General features: G+C 32.6%; 3 protein-coding genes across 4 annotated transcripts; 1 reads left to right on the top strand and 2 right to left on the bottom strand.

The window, feature by feature from the left end:
* Positions 1 to 388: 388 nt before the first annotated feature.
* LOC114408225 lies at positions 389 to 1,184 on the bottom strand. The gene is made up of 2 exons (XM_028371290.1): positions 893 to 1,184; positions 389 to 784 (listed from the first exon to the last, which is right to left on the bottom strand). Exons 1-2 carry the CDS (start codon positions 1,132 to 1,134, stop codon positions 628 to 630), a joined length of 399 nt encoding a protein of 132 aa, XP_028227091.1. The 5' UTR covers positions 1,135 to 1,184; the 3' UTR covers positions 389 to 627.
* Positions 1,185 to 11,417: 10,233 nt separating this feature from the next.
* On the top strand, positions 11,418 to 17,168 carry LOC114410131 (26S proteasome non-ATPase regulatory subunit 12 homolog A-like). 2 transcript variants are annotated; one of them, XM_028373924.1, is made up of 12 exons: positions 11,418 to 11,499; positions 11,739 to 11,933; positions 12,605 to 12,712; positions 12,807 to 12,911; positions 13,026 to 13,082; positions 13,192 to 13,388; positions 15,020 to 15,119; positions 15,202 to 15,314; positions 15,410 to 15,560; positions 15,713 to 15,790; positions 16,240 to 16,488; positions 16,846 to 17,168. In XM_028373924.1, the coding sequence occupies exons 1-11, from the start codon at positions 11,491 to 11,493 to the stop codon at positions 16,456 to 16,458; spliced, it is 1,332 nt and encodes a 443-aa protein (XP_028229725.1). In that variant the 5' UTR covers positions 11,418 to 11,490; the 3' UTR covers positions 16,459 to 16,488; positions 16,846 to 17,168. The 2 variants fall into 2 exon arrangements, with proteins under 2 accessions (XP_028229725.1, XP_028229724.1); XM_028373923.1 differs by lacking the exon at positions 11,418 to 11,499 and adding an exon at positions 11,533 to 11,644.
* A 2,308-nt stretch (positions 17,169 to 19,476) lies between these two features.
* On the bottom strand, positions 19,477 to 21,052 carry LOC114410130 (ethylene-responsive transcription factor ERF110-like). Its single transcript, XM_028373922.1, has 2 exons — positions 20,380 to 21,052; positions 19,477 to 20,072 (listed from the first exon to the last, which is right to left on the bottom strand). Exons 1-2 carry the CDS (start codon positions 20,687 to 20,689, stop codon positions 19,531 to 19,533), a joined length of 852 nt encoding a protein of 283 aa, XP_028229723.1. The 5' UTR covers positions 20,690 to 21,052; the 3' UTR covers positions 19,477 to 19,530.
* Between the last annotated feature and the right edge of the window lie 2,357 nt (positions 21,053 to 23,409).

Genomic DNA, 23,409 nt, shown 5'->3' with positions numbered 1-23,409 from the left:
AAATGAAATAGTTATATATATACATACACAAATGAGTGGACCAGTCGTCACAGCCATTATATTTAAATTATGCACGATAGTAATACACATGAAGACAATTAGCAATGTCTACAAATGTAACGGTATATTAGTTAAAATATATTTTTTATTCTTATAAATATCAAAATATTTAAAATTCTGTAAAAAAAAATTCTCGGTTTTTTTTTCTTTGTAAAATCAAAATTATTATTGTCTACATACTTTTTTTGTTCATATCAACCGATATAAAAAATTTCAAAAATCCGCAGATGTTCTCTCTACTCCTTTTTCTATCAGTTTAACCACTCTTCTCCACCCACATAAACGCTAATCACGGTATTCGAAATTCAAAAATTGTGTTACTACAATAGAACAATCAAATTGCATGAATTCAGTAATTAACTATAAACACGATTGAGAGGGAGAAGAAGTTAAGCAACAAGGAAATTTATCAAATAGAAAACGAATAATTGGGGATTTGAACAACAACAACAACAACAACAAGCTTTTTCCTCTTTCGATGACGATGTCTCCACCTCCGCCGGCACGCGCCTCCACCACCGGTTTCGATGGCTTCGCGATTCCGGCGAACAACACAGTAACAACTTACTAATTCCGACGAACAAAGGGAAGCAGAATGAGGGTGAGTACTACGTTCTTGAGAAGAAGGATTTGGTCACTGTTTGTGATGAAGTCAGGAACATAAAATAGAGTTGGCAAAGACCTAATTTTGTAATGAGTTAAGTTCCCTTTTTCTTCCATCAATCTGCAAAATCAAGATTTTTCAATGTCATCGAAAAAGAAAATAAGAAGAGAAATTTTATCACAGCAGAGTTTAGCAATTAAAATGATAGATATTTAATTATTTATATACAATAAGGAATTAATGGGTTTTAGAATTTGGGAGAGAGAAAATCTATTGGCACTGCCAAAGGTGTGGTGGCAGCGGCGCAGAGACAAGATGGTGAGGAGATTCTCCACGTCCTCAACGCCCGCTTGCCCGCCGGTCGCATCCACCACGACAGCCAGAGGCTCCACGACCAGACCTCCGCCGCCAGACTCGTTGCTGAGCCGCTTGACTTCTCCGGCATCCACAACTTGACGGAGATTCTCCATGTCGCCACCTCCGACTAAATAACAAATTAATAATAATAAAGTAACTCTAGAGTATAAGAAAACATGAATTAACAATATAATATAAGCAAAAAGAAAAATAATTTTAAGGAAATTTTTTTAAATAGTTTTTTTTTAGGAAGAAAAATGAATTTTTTCTATTCCTATAAAAAGAAAAATGAATTAACATAAATATTATCCTTAGGAAGAAAACTTAGAAAAGAAAGAGAAGAATTTTTTTTTAAAAATACAAATAATTTTTCTATTGGTATATTCACTAATGGATAATTTATTTACATAATTATTAGTTGCATAGGTTTAAATATAATCGAACATCATTGAAATCTTTATTTTATATTAATAAAAAAATATATAAATTTTTTTTATAGGAATAAATTTCAAATATTTTGATATTTATAAAAAAAAACATATTTTAATGATATATTTGAAGAATAATTTTATACTCCGTGTATATGGCATTTACATTTGAAGTTTTAATTAGGTTCCCATGATTTCATGCTACTACACCCTAGAAAGTACATTTTGAAGCTATATCAATCATTTACCTAATCATACACACTCGTAGAACAACGCTCAGTGATAGATGTTAAACAGGAGTCAAAGAAGGGAGAAGTATAAACAGTAATCACTCACAAGAAACCACCTCCAGCCAAACTTTTTAATTTGTATGCTTAATTATTGGTAAGAATAAAAATTAATATATATGGATGAAAATTGACGATTTATAGCAAGATGAATTCATGAATATATACTGATTAGCTAACAGGTAATCGACGAAGAATTACTATAAGCCCATAATTCAATATTGTTAAGGAAATAATAATTAGAGAATATATGAATTGAGGGGAAAAAACATAGCGGTAAAAAAGATTGGTGCATTGGTGAGAACGGAGAAACAAAATTATGGAGCATGCCAAAGATTCCAAACATATCAGTTTATTTCATTATTTCACATCTTATATTATTGAATCATTCCCAGCCAACTGTTCTTTGATGTGTGTTGATAAGAAGGAAAAAAGAACAACTATAAGAATCAAATATATAATACTAAATTCCCTTTGATTCAATTAAGATAAAGTAAACGTAGGTCTATCTATATATATAAACAATAAAAAAATTACAATGCGCAAATAATAGAGTGAATGGATAATGCATGTTAACTAATCAAATCCTATTGGCCATCACAAAACATATTATCTGTCATAATCTTCTTTAAAGTATTGCAGCCATTCTCATGCTCCCTTAACTCGTAAAAACTATGAGTTTACGACTTTATGATGAATAATCTTATTAATTAGCCTTAAAGCCCGAAATTTGATAAATTATAATTGTTCAAATTAACTCACATAATTAAACTCAACTGATGGCCAGATTACATGTCTATTTATTTTAAAGTTGGGTAAAATTGAATTTGATAAAGTTAACCTTAATTTAATGCTGGATTATTTTGCGTAAGCTTTGTTGATTTTCCATAAGTTAGAAGATTCTGACTGTGGTGGAAATCTTGTAATGAGAAGATCATTGACTTGTTATATCTTTACTCTTTATGGATGTGCTATTCGTTGGTAAGCAACACTTTAGCCTATAATTATTTTGTCTACCATAGAAGCAAAGTATGTGTCATAAATATAAGCAAATAAAGATATAAGGTGAGTTGGATGATTAAGGAAGAAGAAAAAAGAAAAAAAGTTATAGCTTTAATTCACTCTACTAACAAAACTAATATTTGTAGATAAAAAAAATTAATAGAAAGAGATAAAGAGGGTAATGTAATTGCAAGATATATCTATACTTTATTTTGATAGTTAAAGTATCTTAAGTTTGACCAAGACTCCAATCTATCATGAAAGATCAAAACACATTGACTTCAAGTTGAATTTCATTTAAGTTATGATTGAAGATAAATTGTTCTTCACAAAGAAGATAATCACAACACACAATCCAGCTAATAGTTGGCTAGGCCTTTTGTCTATGAGAAATTCAAGCATCACTTGGACTTGGTGAATGTTTGCATAGTTTAACACGCTTTGGGGTGAGTTGGCACGTAGGACAGTATTCTTGATTTTTGGTAAATTCAAGTCAAGGTGGAGAATTGTTAAAATGTTTTGAATTTATTTTTAATGGGCCAACTCAAGTCAACATTTTGGAGCTTGAATTTAGAAAGAAAATATTGCCTTATAATTATTGCCAATTATATGAGATTATTACAAATTAAAGGAAGACGAAAGGGTTTTCATAGTATAAAATATAAGACTACTTATTATATAAAAAAAGCAGTAAAATCTCTTCTTCTTTTTTATATAGATAAAAATAGCAAAATTCTCTTAACTATATATAAACATAGATTACAATAACCTACGTAACAAAAAGCAAAAAGTAAGCCAGAATAACAGAAAAATCGATAGCGAAAAAACATTAAGCCTAGGTACTTCCAAATTAATTAACCGCGTGTTTGGAAAAGCGTTTGCAACAAATGCATTCTTTCTTTTCGGTTCAAAACCTCCTGTTGACGGAGAAACTAATATTTTTGCTTTGGAAAATTCACATTATGTCCAATCAAAACGCATACTCAAGCATGCTATGAAAAGAGTATAAATTAACCACTGAAGACAGCTTTCAATCTCAGCTTTATGCATGGCCAATAAATCTACGACAAAGAATAGAATGTTTATTTATATAACTGTTTTTAAATAATTATTTATATAATTAAGAGAAAGATAAGAAAAAGAAGACAAAGAAACATAAAGATAAACATTATGAAATAGAAAGGTAAGGGGATTTAACTTGCTCAACAATGTGTAAATTATTATAAATTCTTTAATGATACTGTTATCGATTCTTATTAAAAAAAAAAGATATGAAATGAAAAAAAATAAAAGAAAATTGTAATAAAATGTTATAAAAAATGTGTATAAACACTTTGTGACTAAAAGGCATCAAAAGAGAATTTGCCATGCTATGCAATATGCACCCATTTGATTTGGAATTCACGATGAAATTTGAGAACATTGAATTAGGGTGTTCATCAGGGATTAATAAGTGAATTTTTAGTATTAGCATTAGTATTAGTATCCTATTTACCTAAAGCATTTGCATGTTTAAATAATAAAATTTTCATATAATTATAAAAAAAAAATGAGGTGACAAAGATGCCAATAAATTAATGCAGCTAACTCGATCAAGATGTATCATCTCAAAATTGATATCACTGGAGAAATTAAACCCCCTATATCACATTGAGTTTGTATAAATGTTGTGGACTTCCACGCCACCAAATCGCATTAATTTGAAATTGAAGAACGAAATTATTCACCAAAGGTCAAGTTCTGGCTTTTGTTTTATTCCGTAATAAGTTAGGCCGAATGAACTAACTGTATGGTGAAACTTGTACATGGCCATAGCGTCGTGGCTAGCTACTTGGTGGCTTATTCTGCTCCATTGTTTGGATCATTACATAGCTTTTATTAGGCCTCAAAATCATGTTTGGTCCATGCGCAATTTGCAAGCGACAAGCCAGGCCTACCAAGTAGATAATCGCTGGACTCGTCCCATGTGATGTATACGAACACTGTCTATTGTCTTACTCTTCCAAAGAAGAAAAACATTGTCCAATGTCTTATCTGAAAGTGATCTTAGTCTCACCAATGTCGCGTTTTTTCCCTCCATTCATTAATGCTTTGCATTTTCCATGATTAATTAATCAAATCTCCTGTTCACGCAATCTAACTCGAGGGGAAGAAAACACACACAACAAACAAAACCACCATTATCTGTGACTAATGACTAAGCAATAGCAGTACGTTAAAGTAAATCAACCTTGGCATCACCCAAGAAATTAATTTGAATGATTGCTACTAGCTCCCCAAATAATGCATGAACTTGAATACTTTATTTGTTAATTAACTTCTTCTACGTACAGGGAAACAAAATTGCATATTTAATGCTTTTTAGTTCTCGTGACTTTATCAAGGGCTAGAATTATTAGCATGAAAATACATACCCCAGTTCTAAATATGTGTGATATTAATCATTTGAATGATACTTAGAATTAATTAATTAATTATAATTTCCACAAGGGCCCTTGCCATAGAGACTGATTGACACACGACAAATATATAAATGTAAATCATTCAATTATTAATCAATAAAAGAGGGGGAAATTGTTGATTAAGAAGGCCACAATGTTGGCAGGTGGAAGCATAACTCTAAGAAATTGTTTCACTAAACTAAAATCTTTTCACATTGTAAATTAAGCGATTGACAAGGTGATGAGGTACGATGCTTGAGAGTGGCAGGGTAAAGAGGTTGCAGGCTTGACAATTATGGCCCCGCATCAATGTTGTAGGCTTGAATGTGTTATCTTGTCTGCATATTCTGGCACACAGATCCAATGGCCCAACTCAAATTTTCATGTAGTTTCTCCTAAACTGTAGCAAGCCATCGGCATGAATCATGAATGTCATTTTCTAGTGGCCTAGAGGTATGTGATCGTTTAAACTATAGATTAGTTATTGAGCGTAACTTCAAAATTCCAAGAACTAGTTCACATACAAGTTAGAGAAATCAAAGACCAGCATCTAGGGTTTGATCATCTATTATTGTTCCAGAATAATACTATTATATATGCAGCAAAATCAAAATATATGCAGCTATGATTTATTCCTTTCACACATCATCCATGCATAGATTATAAGTCGCAATTTGTATTTTCAAAATGTTATAGGATAAATGAGATGAAATCTTATATTAAGAGCGAAGTCCTACATTAAGTAAAAAAAAAATATTAAACATCGTAAAGATAAAATTCATAAAATTAAATCTTAAAAATTAACGTGTGATATGAGATTTATTTAACTCTATCATCACTTTTATACTTTTTTTTACCTTAAAAGCTGAAACTAATGTTTTGGTTTAGTTTGTTTATACTTTTAATTGAATCCGAGACAGAGACAAGAGTCCTATATGGGAGTTTCTGGCATGTGACAGAACACGGGTTGAAAAGATAAAATCCTTAGCTTTTGTTCTAGATATAGGGACAGAAGCTATCACTAACGAATATGCATGGAACAGTTGGGGAACAATATTAATATATAGATGTATAGGAATCAGATGGCCATGAAAAGAAAACCAAGACGACCCAAAATACACGTATACAGTGTAGTTTGAGTTTCATATGGAAATGATAGATTTCTGTTTTTCTCGTTTAAATCTTTTTCCCCCAAAGCACCCATAGCCATCTATTTCAAGCCAGACACTGATGTGACACCCTCGTAGACCATTAGCTAGGCTCGCTCATCACTCATGTACAAATTAGTAATTACCACTGTTGTCTTTGTATTGGTACCTAATTAATAATCTTAGTGGCATGTGACAGTTAACTAGCATGTCCTGCGTCTATATATAGGAGTGAAATAGCATAGCTTATGCAATATTCAGCTAAAGAGCGAATTAAGAAATTATAGAGCACAAAACAACACAAGTCTAATTGTTTTTTTTTTCTTTCTAAGATGGCTTCTTCACAAAACAAGCGCATTCTATTTGTGGCTTTCGTCATCCTCTGCCTCTTCTCCTCCCAAACTATAGGTACTTCTTAATTATTGCTCAAATAGATCAGAACATTGGGTTCAAAATTAAATATTCCTATGTTTTAATACCCCGTTTCTCGCAAAGTTTTATTAATATGTTCTTTTTGCAATTTTTGTATATATATGCAGCTGCACGAACATTGAAAGAAAAAAGTAACCTAACTAGCGGGGATGTCAACACAGTTCAACATAATAAGGAAGCGATTGCTAAGGTATTTAAGCCCAAAGATGAGGATGTTAACGTTGGTGGTGATGTGTTTTCCATGGATTACACTCCAGCTTCGAGGAAACCACCGATTCACAATTAAATAGTTCGCAATTTTTGGTAAAAGAAAGTAGATAGTTTAGAAAAATTGTACTAATATTCAAGAATTAATAATTTGTGCTTTTTTTGTACAAAGGTTCCTAGATCTAGAACATAAATTAAGGTAATAAAGTATATCAGTTCTTTTGGCTGCAATGAAACTCTCGGTCTCAAGTCTCAACTACGTGATTGAAAGATCTTCAGTTTGTTCTATATTTCTTTATGTTAAAGATCACTAAAAAGTTAAAACAACAAAAAAATAAAGGTAATGTTTATGAAGAATTAACTACATAGAATATTTATTGCTAAATTTTTGTCCATGAAAACACCAATGACCAAACCCTCATGAAAACTAAATAATCATTAACTCGTCTACAGACATTGCATGTGTACAGTGTACTGCATAAGATAGTAATTGCAACTTTATTAATTTTATCTTTTGTCCATATGTCATCTTTCTTTGCTGGCCGGGAACAATTGTTACATATCAATTATGAAAAACAAAATCCCTTCGTGATATATCAATAACCTTCATATATACCCGACTAAGATTTTTAACCATGATAAACTTAGATAGCTAGTTTTGAATATGAATAAACTAAAACGTATCCCTGAAGAAGACAAGAAGTTTATATGGATACAAGAATATAAAATTCTGCTTAAACATATCTTAATTTGGGTTTTTGGCCTAATTCAACTTTCAACAACATGAAGACTTGATATCAGGAAAAGAAAATGAAATATAGATGTAATGTTTGAAACTATATATATATATATATATATATATATATATATATATATATATATAGGTGGTTTCCTCGAAGGCATTCAAAAGTTTAATCTTCCAAATCCACATGCTCTATTAATCTTCCATTGATTACAGCAATAACAAATGCATTCACAAGTTTAAATTTTTAATTAAATGTTAAATGTTATAAAGGGTGCTAAAAATCATTCTTTTATTGTATAAGTATATCTTGGCACATACATGACTAATGTATAAGCAACAATTAATTCATCTTTTTTGACTGGAACAGTTAAATCATCTTTGTATATTGTTTTGATGTCCTTTCTAGATTCAATTATATATTTTAATATATAAGCTGGAAGTTTGTTTCAACTTAGCAATCCTGTTCGCCATGCGCTTTATACTGTATTAATTATTTATTGAGTCCTATATGTTGTTGCTTAGCAATAGGTTCATGTCTGCATGTGTATTGGTTTTTCTTCCTCGATCTTTCCTCTTTTTTTCCCCTTAGACCATGCCTTCATGTTTTCCACTACACCAAATTAGGCCCCTTCATGTTAATATACTATTCGATAAAAGTTTCTCATGAATAGTATATTAACACTAATTTTGAAATCTCTTAGAAATTAGTGTGTATAAGCATGGAATTTAATTGTGGAAGTTGAGATCCCTGCCGCATAATATTAAAAAAAATTCAGATTAACATATCCAAGTATAAATCATCTGAGTTATTCATGAATTATTTGAATTTAGTTTATTAAATATTTGATCAAACTTTTTAATTTAACTATCAAATTATCGAGGTTGAAATTGGACTCAATCATGTAAATAAGTAAAATCCATACTTTGTTGGCTTGAAATTCATAATTCATTACTGGTATACCCGTGTCATGTAAAGAGTTATTTATATATTTAATTGGTGAGCTGTAACTTTGCTTTTTGTTATTTTATATTTATCACTTACCTATTTCTAATTTTAAGAGTTCAAATTTTAAATTAATTATGGATTATCCTTCTTAAATAAAATTTCTTTATCTCGGTCATCAAAATTGTATCCTTTACCCTTATGTCATCTTTATTAATAGAAAATCATATACTTTATTTTTTTTACTAATAAAGATATTTGTCAAATATAAAATTATCAAAAAAGAATTTTAAAAAAACTATTGAATAGGAAAATTTGGTAAAGGAAAAAAAAATCAATAAGTTAAAAGAGTTCAACATTCAAATTCCATTTATATAAGTACTCAATTTGCTGAACTTGGTCACATCCCTATGAATAAAGCCTATATCTATCTCAAAGTAGTAATATAGTGAGAAAATAAGTTATAAAATAAAAACAATGATAATTGTTAAAACTATACGGATAATTGAGCAAAGCATAAAATCATAATATTTTTTAGAAAATTAATTATGTAAATTCGTTTAAGAAAAATCAACGGGACATTTTTTTTTAATTCTGTAAGTTTCATGTTGGACTTTTAAGGGTCAGCATATGTCATAGTATGTGACAGATTCCGGGGCATGTTAGCTATACAATACAAGCAGTCGTCCACTACTGTGTGTTTAAGCACCTTATAGTTGAGTCTGGAATCCATACAACCTGAACAAAGAAAGTGGTAGATGTAACACTAAGGCATGCATAGTATTTACATGGTAACAATATGCTATGTAATACTACTCTTTCTGAATATATTTTTTATTAGTTAAAATTAATTGAAACTCACCATATGATAAGATCTTATTTCTTATTTAAGAGTCTCGTATAATTTCATAATTTTCAATGAATTTTAATTAAATAAAAAATGTTAAAAATAATGGATTAAAAGAGATATTAATATACCCATAGAAATAAGATCGTATTTCTTATCTAATGCATTGTGAGAACAATTCTACGTATAAAGAAGCATCGCTAGCAATATAACTCCAATACCGAAAACCATATATCCTTTTGCTAATGTAAATTTCATATTCAATTTGCAACACAAAATTTTGATGCTTTCTGCTGCAACTACTGCAGTTTAGATGTCCAATTTTTTTAAGGTATTGTTATTGACTAGCTAGCGTTTTGGAACAACATTCCTGTGTCCTGGTATCATTATTTGCAGGTGGTTGAATGCCATACGACAAATTCGTTGGATCATCGAACTGTCTTTCTGAGCTAGTGACTCAGATCAGATAATGCCCTGAACTTCCTGAACCCATAAAGGTAAACTTCCCCAAAACAACACTGATCTGGTTTTTAGTTTTCTTTTTCTTTTTATCTCATAGAAAAGCAACTTTGCCTCTGCACAAAACATCTTCCTCTGTAACAGGATGCACTAAAATCTGAAACATAAAAGTCAAAGGATGCATTGAACCATAGCGCATGCATCAATGTATCCCAAGAAAATAATGCCAACCTTGTGAATGAATTGCATTGTATGTGTGTTTGACTGAATGCTTTATGAAACAAGGAACCACAATGTCATCTGTCTGCATTTCAGTAGAGAAATGAAATCCATCATCATCTGAATGCACCTGTTCTGCTGTTCCATAAATGTCACTCAATTTCAATATTCCTCTCTCTATTATAGATTAATAGATTATGATGGTTTGGCAGAGAACTTCTTCTGTCCCATTGTTGCTTTAATGTCCGGTTTTGTCCTCTCCCACCCTAGTTATTATGAATGGTATGATATCCAAAATCAATGGTAAATGTCCCTATAGCACCATCATCATGACAAAAAATTGGTATATGAAATTAAAAAGCATATTTGTATGCTATTCTATCATTACTAATGTTCTCTTCGAGAAGTTCTGCAGACTTCAAATACTAGTCAAGTACATTTCCAACCCATTTAGGTCATAGGGATTCCTCAAAGGGGGAGGGACAAGGTGCTAACAGAAAATTGAGGCATTAAGGTATTGAGAAATGAAAATTTAATCAGTCAAAGATTGGAATATTTCTCCTAAGTCGTTCATATGGACTCTTTTCAACTGAATTCACAAAATTTGCAAGCAAATAATCATCAAACATTTCAGTATTCTTGAGAAAAAATGAGAAATGCTGAAACCTGGAACTCACAGTTCACCCAAATTCCCATTTGAAAGGAAAAACGCCTCAAAGCAATGTGCAATGTCCTTTGTTCATTCAATTAAGATGCATTTGAACAAATGAGGGACAAGAACCCAATTTTATCTTTAATTAAAATCTAAGCAAATCATCAAGAACTTGTAGTATTCCAAACTAATGTAATTCCTGGGTTCACATTTACCGTGAGGCAAGTGCTTGTGCAGACAAATTAGTCTCAAACCCTCTTCACCTGGCAGTGACTTGCGAGAAATCCAGATGAATCTGACAGCAAATATGTAATTGTATTCTATTGGTTTTGGGTGTTGTTTCGTGACTCATATTCATGGCACATGCCTCCAGTGCACAAGGATGGTCAATGTTGCTGGTGATGGGTTTGGTTGCCAAATGATATTTTTGGGAGAAAAAAATAAAAAGGGAGGTACACTTAATAAATTTGGTGGTATATTTGTCATACTATAGATAGGAATTGGGCCAAAAACCCCAATGACAAGAACAGGCCTAGCAGGGTGTGAAATAGTTAGGCCCATGAAAATATTTCATTGCTATATGGTTTCTTTCCAATAGAGTACTACAGAAGTTCCTCTCTTCTCCCCTCCTGCACGCAAAGTAGCAAACTTCCCTGGTTATGGCTATGGTACGCCCCCGCTTTTCTGTACAGAATTTCCCAAATGTTACTCACACTCCAGATCGCAACACTTCTTTATATGCTTCCACTGTTACTACTGAATGTGATTTTGTGTTTCTACTTTTATTTGTACCTGCCAATGAAGCAGCTCGGCGTAGGTTTAAAAAATAAAAATTGAAGGAAAAATAGAATGATTGAATTTGGATTTTGAGTGATGGACGGAGTTGACGATTCTTCTGGATTTTCAGGAGAACGCCGGGAATTTAGAAGCGGCCATAGAACAATTGCTGAATGCGGAGAAGCAAGCGAGGCTCGCCGGCGACGTCGCCGCCACCAGAAACGCCGTCACTGAAATTTTACGGATGTGCTTCGAAGCGCGTGCCTGGAAAACCCTCAATGACCAGATTGTTCTCTTGTCCAAACGCCGTGGCCAGCTTAAGCAGGTAATGGCTCTTTGTTTTTAATGCGGAACAATGACCTATCTAGTTTTGCTTATCTTATTTTGATAAAATGTGTGGGTGTATTTTGTGTTAGGTTAGTTAGGGCTTTAGTAGCTGTTGCCATGATTTTTTATTTTTTATTTTTTGCTTTAAAATTGGTTATCGTCTAGTCTACTTCAGAATCTATAGTGTTTTGTTACTCGCTATGTATTGGGTCTTGAGTGTTGACCAATGTCTATGGAAATTTTGTTCCAAATATCAATATGCCTTGTAGATTCATATTAGAAAGTTACAGTAGACATTCTCTAGAACATGTGTCTTTCACCACTTATAATTTCATTTCATATGGTTTGTTTGGAAAATGAATGCTTGACTGGCATGCTGGAACACAAGAGTATTAGTTCCCTTACCTTTAGAGGTTGGTTCGGTAGGTTAAAAGAAGTTTGGTTCAGTTTGCAATGCAGTGTTGCTAATAAAATTGATCTGGTACTTGTTCTATGCACACTGTTTTACTTTTACCCCTATTAGCTATAAACTGATGCAAGAATTTTTCACCTTTGCATTTGACAGGTTAAAATCTAACTGCTTAGAGTTAAGATTTTATCTATTTGTCTTGCAATTGGTACAAGAAACATGATATGATCCTTCATCATAAGCCTATTCTTTGTACACAGGCTGTGACAGCAATGGTCCAGCAGGCTATGCAATATATTGATGAGACACCAGATCTTGAAACTCGTATAGAACTCATCAAAATCTTGAACAGTGTATCTGCAGGAAAGGTGAGCATATGATGTTTTCACTCTTCATTCCTTTTTATTATCCTCCAATGTAGTCTATCGATGCATGTTTAATATATGTTGTATCATTTGCTAGATATACGTTGAGATTGAGAGAGCTCGGTTGATCAAGAAACTTGCAAAAATCAAGGAAGAACAAGGACTTATAGCTGAAGCTGCTGATTTGATGCAAGAAATTGCGGTCAGTGTGAATTTTAAACGTGTGATGGATTTTATTATGCACCTTTGGTTTTTGTATGTCACTAGTTAGTGAAATTAGCTGTTTGTTGACTTACATGATTGATTTCCTTAACAGGTGGAAACTTTTGGTGCCATGGCTAAAACTGAGAAAATCGCATTCATTCTTGAACAAGTACTAGGCATTCTACTTTTTCCTTAAGTTATGACATTAATTATTGGCCACTAATTTCATGTTACAATTTAGTTGCTGATTTGAAAATCTCTTTCATTTAATTGTGCAGGTTCGTTTGTGTCTAGACCGCCAGGATTATGTTCGTGCACAAATACTCTCAAGAAAGATTAGTACGAGAGTGTTTGATGCTGATGTTTCAAAGGAAAAGAAAAAGCCTAAAGAAGGTGATAATGTTGTTGAAGAAGCTCCTGTTGATATACCATCTCTACCGGAGTTGAAGCGAATCTACTATGAACTAATGATTCGGTAACCAATTCCCTACTTGTTATCTTGTTTTGCTTGTTCAATCTGCTTCCTGGCAGGGGTGTTAAAATGTGGATGTTGTTCTGTTACAAACAGTTATCCGTAGAAGTGAATAGCCCCACTGCTGCAATTGAAACCCAATAAACCCACTAGTTTGTGCACTTTAAAGACCAACTTACTTTAGAAGAACTTTTCCATCTTGCTTGCTCATTTTTTCAGTTTTGCTTCCACATAATATTTGGAATAAGTGGTTTTGATCTTTCTTTATCAATCTTTTTAACTAGATCTAGGGAACTTAATTCATTGGTTGATCTGGGGAATGGGGATCTGGATACTCTATTATAGATAAAAAAAAACGAATTGGAATCTCCGGCTTTCATTGCTTTTGCCAAAGTGTTTATTTCTTTGTTGTACTTGGTTTGATGGTCTAGAAATGAAAGGAATTTGCTGAAGCATTGAAGAGTGCCTCTTTCTAGATATACAACTGTGGAGGGTACAGAATATATTTAAAGCTCTTCACTTTCTGTGGGACACTAAATGTTTGGACCAGTTTTGAGGCTTCTCTTTTCCTTGACATTATGTTTGTTTGAGTGTAAACAGAGAGGAAGGAAATGAAGAGGAAGATAGAATGGAAATACCAAATTTCCACAATTTGTTTGAGAGCAGAAATAAAAAAAGAAGGAATTTTTTGTGGCTCCCACGTATAAAATCATCTCCCATCAAATGAGCAATGTTATCAATGGTGGATGGCGGAAGGCCGAAATTCTGCCATATAAATGTGCCATTGCAACTTATGGCGCTTCCATGGCAGGCCTCCCTTCACAAATTGCCTATGGTGGTTGACAAGAAAAACGCCATGCCATGCCATGGTGGCGCCATGGCCACTATTTAACAACGCTGAACGAGCCATAAAAGTCTAACTAACCGAGTGGGATAAGGCTTTGTTGTTGTTGTTGTGTTTCTTTTTAACCAATCAATTTGCATTTTTTTATGGGGTATAGTGGTAGTGTTCTTATCAAAAGCATATCCCACTTTTGACCATCTTTAAACCAACTTAGCAACCATAGTGTTTGTCATGTTAACTGTCAGTCCTAACAGTCCTGTTATGATGTAAACTGTGTCTTTCACTTGGAATTGTATGAAAGATGATCAAAATGTCATGAATTAATTGACCTTAGAAATATTAGGAATGATTTTTGAAGTCAACAGACATGCTGGTTATACTTCTCCTTACCTTACAAACGTAAAGATGCCTTTTTTACTCTTGATTTTTGTTTTGAGAATGACTATCACTCTATAAATATGTTATGCTGTGATCTCTGAAGTTGAGATCCTTTTTCAAAACTCCATTATCAAATTTTCATTTAGTGAGTGTCATCAAATGACTTTTATTTTGTGTCATTATCCAAATTGATACTCTGTTCAATTCTTGTAAACAAGATACCCAGTACCCACAGGCCACAGCTTTTTGAATTTGGTGCTATTCTTCAAAATCAATTTCAGTAACCTGCTATTTATGAATGTTGTTTGATTTGCCTTGGTGCTGCATTCTTTTGATGCCTACTTCCTGATGATGTTTGTGTGCTGATCCTAATTTTTTGTTGTCTTATGATGGTTTCTCTTTATCCTTGAAGGTATTATTCCCATAAAAATGATTATCTTGAAATTTGCCGATGCTACAAGGCAATATATGAGATTCCATCTGTCAAAGAAAATCCTGCCGAGTGGATTCCAGTAGGCTTTCCCCACTCTTTATTTTGTTTATCTGTTGTCAGATTGTGTTTCTTTTTTCTCTGAATATTTTCTTTTCATGTAGATCCTGAGGAAAATATGTTGGTATTTGGTTCTATCACCGCATGATCCAATGCAGTCAAGCCTTCTCAATTCTACCTTGGAGGATAAGAATCTGTCTGAGATTCCAAACTTTAAGTACGTCTTCCTAATCTTGAAGTTGCGTGTCTTGTTAGATGTTTTAGTTATGCTTTCCTTCTCATTTGATGCCCCTGTTATTTATCATGCCATAGGTTACTGTTGAAACAGTTGGTCACTATGGAGGTTATCCAGTGGACAACTCTTTGGGATTCATACAAGGATGAATTTGAGAATGAGAGTAACTTAGGAAAGAATTTGGGTGAAAAAGCAGCTGAAGATCTGAGGGAAAGAGTAATTGAACATGTAATTCCCTTACATTGTTATATTTCTTTTGCCCCCTTCCTCCCTCCAATTTGCTTGGGAGGTATTTTGTGGATATGACTTATTTTTCAGTTTTCACAATTCTTGATTTAGGATGTGAGCATTAATGTGGTGTATTCTTGTTACCTTATCAGAATATTATTGTTATATCAAAATACTATGGAAAGATTACTTTGAAGAGACTTGCGGAGCTTTTGTGTCTCAGTGTTCAGGTTTGTAATGCTAGTTATGAGTATGTGTTGAAAGTTTTTCTGTAGTAAATAGTAATTGTTTTTAATGTGTTTTGGCAAGCCTCTAGTGTTTCAGATAAATAGCCTGGTTCTCTCACAATAACCAGTGGGAAAGAAGAGTGCCTGGTTATATCTGCTTTATTCAGGAATGAACCTACATATAAGCTTTTCAGGGCAACTGCCTCAACAAAGTTTTTTTTTCCCTTAATATTTTTTATAAATCCCCGTATGTTGTCTGCGCAGATTTCATTTATGTTTTGCCCCACAGCTTAAAATTTCTCGATCTTTGGTGGTTTTAGTTCATTTGCCATCTCAAACTGGTTATTTTGCTGGTTCTTAATGAGCTGCATATGAAAATAGATGTTGCAAAGTGTTCAAATGTTTGTCTTTTAATTTGAAGATCCTAACTAATTCTCCTTGTAAAATTTCAGAAAGCTGAGAAGCATCTTTCAGATATGGTTGTGTCTAAGGCATTGGTGGCGAAGATTGATAGACCCATGGGAATAGTTTGTTTCCAAAGAGCTAAGGATAGCAATGACGTTCTTAACTCATGGGCAGCAAACTTGGAGAGGCTGCTTGATCTTGTGGAGAAGAGCTGCCATCAAATACACAAGGAAACCATGGTGCATAAAGCTGCCTTGAAGGTTTAAGAAGCTCCATATCACTGTTAAAAGTTACAGGTACAGCTTGTCCTTTTCATCTTAAATTTTCTTATGAATTATTTTTGAAGAGGGAGGGCGAGCCCTGGTGCAGCGGTAAAGTTGTGCCTTGGTGACTTGTTGGTCATGGGTTCGAATCCGGAAACAGCCTCTTTGCATATGCAAGGGTAAGACTGCGTACAATATCCCTCCCCCATACCTTTGCATAGCGAAGAGCCTCTGGGCAATGGGGTACGAAGTTTTTTTTTATTTTTGAAGAGGGAATCGCCGACGAGAAGTAAATTTTGTAATATGTGGAAGTATCATGATGATGATAATGGTTCATTTCTGAACTTTTCCTTTATGCCCGATCTTAATGCTTCTATCTGGTAACTGCAGGTGAACCCCAATATAGATGTGATTTTGGACTGAAGGTGCCGTAAAAGGATGTTAATTTGAATTATTGCTGATTAGATTGGTGAGGTATTGGATTAAAAGACGATGCTTTCTTTTTCCATTTTAGATACTGTCAATGATGCAATTAGGGTAGAGATGGTATATGCTTTTTAGCGTTGTATACTAATGGTGAATACCTTACCTGTTACCACCGACTTATGACAGGATCCTAAACGGTCTTGTTTGTAGCTCAGTGGGAAGAAATCGAGTGCTCTGATATTCTTTGTCTGATTAATTTTTCCGTATTTATTGGGCTCATTATTCCAGTGTCTTGTGCATTTCGGATGCGGGTGTCTTTTCATTCTCCCCCATTACGTTTTGCAAGCTGCATTTTCTGCTTTTGATTACAAAAATTCGGAGTTTCTTTGGACTATGTTTGGATTGGTGGTGGTAAAGGATGGAGCAGAGAGAGATAAGTGAAAGTGGGGAAGTTGTTCTATTATTTGGTTCCTAAAACATAGGAATGAAACATAATGGAAAAGGATGAATACGATCTATTTTAGGGTGCATTTGATGGAATAAAGTTATTATATTATAAAATGACAATTTTATCCTTGCAAATTTAACCTAATTATCAGCTTTTTAAGTATAATATATTTAAATTTAAAATAAGGATGATAAAGGAATTAAAAAGTTATCACACATTTGTTCCATCATTTTTCTGAACTATGGAATGATGTTCCATTATAAAAATATTTAAACAACGGATTGTCATATTTATTCATTCCATTCTAATCTATCCAATTTCATTTATTTTGATTCATTTCATTCTGTTTTCTATCACTAAACTAAACATATGGAGGAGCATGAGCTTTTTCTTTACTCTGATTGGGACTTGGCTCCCGGCTTTGGACTAATGGGAATGGGGTGATTCGTGCGACGAGTACTGCTGGAGTACAAGATTATAATGAAATTTTATCTTAAAAGCAAATCAAATGTCATTATGGAAAATAACTTAAAAAGGTCAAAATATGACTACGCAATTACTCTTCATAAACGCAAGTGCCATTTTTTCAAATAATATTTAAACTTCTTAATAAACGATTGAGTCAATGGTCTTGTATAAAAGTTATTATTGCTTGAACGACTGTGTTACTTGCACAACATTAACATTGTTTTCGGGTTTTTACACGCCACTGAGATCTTACGTGTGAAGATCAAAAGAAAGCGCTTTAAAATGTTTTTTTTTTCGCATTTCGTTGCTCAGACGCAAGGAAGAATTATAATGTAAGGCTCTGCGAACCTTAGTCCACACTTCATTTGTTTTCTTATGTTTTATAATGATCCTCTCGTGTGTGTACATATGTTAGTATTCTCTTTGTGAATCTTTTGCGAACGAATTGTTGCTTACGTAGTCGAGCAACATTGAATATATCCGCATGGTAGTCAATTTTAGGTTCGTTGCAGTCAAATTCTTGGGTTGCTCCTTTAAATTTTAGTTTATGGTACCTTGTTTACCTTAACTTAAATGAGTGTTTAAAGGAGGCATTTGGACTTCACCTGGAGGTTTGAATGAAGACTAGAAGTTCAACAAGATGCAATTCAATATAATAATAATGCGCCGAATGAATGTTTGAATTTCAAGTTGTGATAAGGACTTTTTTGGATAATAAAAAGGAAGAAAAGAATTTGTGAGAGGAAGATGTTTACCTTCCTAGTAAGAAATTCAAAACAAAACATTAAACCGTTCGGTGGAACAAATTGTCAAAGGCATTTTTCTCTGGCCACGTTACTAACATGCAATGTCAGAAAAGAGTGTTAAAATTACAAGAGCTATAGAACGAACGTGGACTTGGCCATTGGTTATGATTGTAAATTATAATTTACTTGATTTTAGTAAGATTCCAAGTGTGTTTTAGTTCTTAACCTCATAAAAACTTCACCTTGTATTTGGCATATTTAAAACGTCATTTGCTTAATTCCTTTTTAAGAAAGACATCATTCACTATAATCTTTAGTTTTAGTGGAAAAATTGAAAAAGAACTTAAATAAATGACGATTTGCAAAATCACAAATTAAAATAAAAAAATTGATATAATTAAGAATTAATTTATAATTTCAAATTTAGCGTAGGGATTCGTTAATGCATATTATTCCTAGTGGTAAAATAAAGTAAACTTTTCTTATAATCCAGTGGAGAGAAAAAAATCTATCATTATGAATTGGTTCAACTTTACTTTTAAGTCTTGGTTAAACAAATTTTTTTCAAGAAGCATATATGATAAGGACGAAATAAAATGAATCAAAGAAGGTTTGAGAACTTCCTTATTTAGGTTTTGAAGTTAAGGTAAATAAATTGAATTTATTTTCTTTTCTAGTGCCAGGGTAAATACTAAATAGATTTTGGATTATGAAGGTTTTAAATCATAAACATCATTTTAGAATTTTGTTAGTGAAGTTGGACTTCTGTTTAACTATATATCGAGTAAATTTTATAATTCTTTTTAAGAAATAAAGATTTTTATGATGAATTGCAATTCACAAATGGATTGGCATTCTCGTCATGCAATTACCAATAACAGAGGAATAATTATTATTATTATTATTAATTAGTGTTTGAAAAAAATGGAGAGATACGATAAAAGACGGAAAATATAGACTCAATAAAAACAAAGAAACAAAAAAGGATCATGGGGAGGAAGAAGAGCTATGACCAGAGGCAGAGGCCGACCATGGGGGCAACTGGGCAGAATACAAGGAAGAAAGTGAAGTGATGTTCTGAGGAGGAGAAGTTAGAGAAGAGGAGGTTGCTGGTGGCAGCGGCAAAGAAGATTGAAGATGATGAGAAGCCATGGTATTAGAAGTCAGAAACATCCTATGATCATAAAGGTTGGTACCCGAGAGTTGAAATGGGTCTGTTGATGTGGAAACAGTGAATTGAGGTTGTCGGAGAGTGACATTCTCGGGGAAGTTGAGTTTGGCCTTGCTGCCCCTAAAACGAAGGGCAGCTTCATCGTAGGCTCTAGCTGCTGCCTCTGCCGTCTCAAATGTTCCTAACCATACTCTTGCTGCTTTGAATGGGTCTCTTATCTCCGCTGCCCATTTTCCCCACGGCCTCTGCCTCACCCCTCTATATTTTCTCCTTCCCTCCTCCTTCTTTACATTCTCTGTTCCTCTTGTTCTGTATTCGTACACAGCATTTCCCATTCCACTCTTTGAACATTCTGCACCTGTGTTTATACATTCAATTAAATCCCATAGGTATATCTTGTTTTCTTATTCTATTTATCAATATACAATTAAAGAAAGCATTTTTTATTAGTATATATATAATATATAATATAATCCAAGGTATTAGACTGCAATCTTGAAGGTTCAACTTTTCTATTCTATATTACAATATATAATTAAAGAAAACATTTATTTATTAGTATTTACTAATTCCTAATATGTTTCAAACATGGACTGCTTAATAATCATGGGAGAAAACGAAAGAAAAATACTGTATGATTGTAAAGAATTGAATATGGTGCTTACTTGTTGGCATAGCAGGGAATGATGAAGGTGGATGTGAGAAGGATGGTGTATATGTATCATGTTGTCTACTTCTCTTGAGAGAAGAGGTGGCAACAACATAAGTAGATGAAAAGGGTGTTGTAGAAGGCATGTTTGGTTTAACAGTAACAGCATCATCATCATGAGGTTGATGATGAAGAACTGAAGAAGAATCACCGGTTGGAACCTCTCCGGAGACAACGTGGGTCAAAGCTGAGACCATGGCAGACATCTCCCTCTCCCTATTGATACCCGGAAACAGCCTTGACAATAATGCAGGGTTGTTCATCATCCCTTCATGGAATAATATATTGTCAACCTCGTTTCCCTTCTTCTCTTTAGGATTTGCCACCTTTAACAAACACGTGTAAACGCAATCAAAAAGCTTGTTTTAGTTAGCTACTAGATCGAATCCCTCGTTTCTGATTGATGCATGCAAAAGCAAAAATACTACCCCTTCAATCTAAACAACCCCATATGTGAGTTGTTTCATATATATAAGGAACGATGGAAATGGAAAGGTTCAAAATGTTTGCAGGCGCCGCCATATAGTAAGATCGAGTCAGTCGGTGGTGATTTATTTGAACAGCTCTCGCAGCTGTAGAACTAGAACCTCTCCTTATTTACTAAGTCACTGAAATAATCAGACAAAATGTAATTAATTTAATAGTACTACTATTAATATATAAGCTGTTTGAAATTTTCTTTTTTGATTTTTCTCTAAACTTGATCATTAATTTCCCTGACTTTTATGTGTAACATAATTAATGGTGGATAAATTAATTAAATGATGTAATGTGGCAATAAGTTAGGGAAGCAAAAATAAGATTTTACTATATTTTATTTTAAGAAGTACTACGGTGTAAGGAATGTAGATGTGAATGCATAAACTTGCCGGCGCAAGTGTCGTGTGTGTGTGTGTGGAGAGAACCTCCATTGTGGCGGTTTGGCAACTCTTTCGTGCTTGTCGGCAAAAGGGCAGAAAAAAAGGAGATACATGTAAGAGCCGACATGACATCGATAGAATAAAAGTAAGAGAAATTTTATATAGACATGAAGTGTTTTTTGTTTTTGGAAAAATTATTGGTTGAGTTTTAGATCATCATTTCATTTATAATTTCAACCAATAATTGTGTGACATGTTTTTATTCAATTGATAGGTAAATATTTTTTTTTATTATTCATCAGTCTATGTAATTACTGGTCAAAGATACAAATAATGTATGATCTTGCATCACTAATGTTGTTTTTGGTACATATATTTATTTAAGACTTTTAGTTAAGAATATCTTGTCAAAGAAGAAAGTTTATGACGTATTATTTAATATTTTTAATATTATATTTTATCAAATAAAATCTTGTATAATGTTTTAGATAATTTCCATAAAATTCTAGATTCGAATCTTAATATTCTTATTAAACACACAAAAAGTAAATAAATAGACATTTTGGTCCCTAATTTTTTATTCATTTTATAAATTAATCTCTATCTTTTTAAAATGTAAAAAATAGTCTCTATCTTTACATACGTTTTGCAAAATAGTTCTTACCATTAAATTTGAAAGTAACGTCGTTAGTCATATATCTATGTGACAAGTCTTTGGATTGAATTGAAAAATTATGATAAGTTAGGATAAAAACCATTAAAAATTAAGTAAACTCATTTTTTCCAAAATGGTTTTATTGCCTTAGATTGCTATTGCATTGGGTTTTTTCACTGTGGTTCAAGAACGTCTCTTTGTATTTCCTTCATTTTTCATTCATGGTCTTCGTCGGTCTCATCATCAACCCCTCCCTCCGCCAGTAACTAACGTTTGTCAGCATTCGTTGGTTGTTAAATCTCTCATTTTCTTCTACAATGCTTCAATTTGTAGGTTCAAATCAGTCACTATTATTGATTCTCTTGTGACAGAAGAAGGATTAGAAACTTAATTTTTTTCTTCAACCCATTGAAAAAATTGAGAGTTATGTGTACCTGTTTGGGACAATGCACAAGTATAGAATAACTTTCTTAAATTTCTCCTTTAAAATTTAGATGTTCTAGCAAGGTGAGCGACTTGATTTCTTTGTCGTTTAACTAAACTCACAACTAAGCTGTGTATTCTTTTATAAAAAATGCTCAAACATATTTTTTTATAGATAAATATCAATCTATATAATATATTTCTATAAATAAAAAATACATTTTTTTAGAACAAAATCAAACATAGGGTTATTCTATAACTTAATTCATAATATTAATCAGATTGAGTTTTAGGTATATATGTAACTGTTAAATTTTCAAAGGAAAAAAAAAAAGAATTTTGTTGTAACCGTAATGATCTTATATATGGCTCGAACAAATATTTAACTATAAACATTATTACTGATGCACTATAAAATAAAGATACAACACTAAAGAAAGATACAAATATAATATAACAAAGTGAAGAAATATGATAATTTGTTTTTAAATAAAACAACAACATTAAATATAAATTAACATAAAACATAATTCTTAAATCAAACAAGAGCATTAATCATTTAAATAAAATAAAAACGTTTCATGTTAATTTAATCATTATGATAATTCTATTTTTATTGTTATAAATTAAAAAAATTAGATGAATTATATAAATGTTTGAAATGTCCATAAAAATGTGTCATTTGTTAATAAGGGGACTAATAAAGTTGTTTAGATGATTTAAAAAAATAATAAATAAATAAAAATCCACGAACACGAATTCAATTTTTTTACTAAAAAGATTAATAAAACTAATAATTAATATTTGCTAATACTTGCAACGTTTGGATAGCTTTTTAGGAACATATAGTCAACGGTTCATCCAGTCAAACGATACTGCCGCACGCCGTTAAACGTTAAAATGGTGATGGATGAGTAAAACTGCGTTTGCCCTCTGCCAGCCTAAACGCCCTTGACGGATTCAGTTCTGTTTCTAGAAACAATAAAACAATGCTTTCGAAAAAGGGAAGAAAAAAAAAAGTTGAACGTTTTCGGTTTTGCCTTGTCTT

Source organism: Glycine soja, chromosome 4 (assembly GCF_004193775.1).
Source record: "Glycine soja cultivar W05 chromosome 4, ASM419377v2, whole genome shotgun sequence".
NCBI classification, from domain to species: domain Eukaryota; kingdom Viridiplantae; phylum Streptophyta; class Magnoliopsida; order Fabales; family Fabaceae; genus Glycine; species Glycine soja.
Note: the sequence above shows the minus strand (reverse complement) of the source record. Positions and strands in the feature narration are given on the sequence as shown.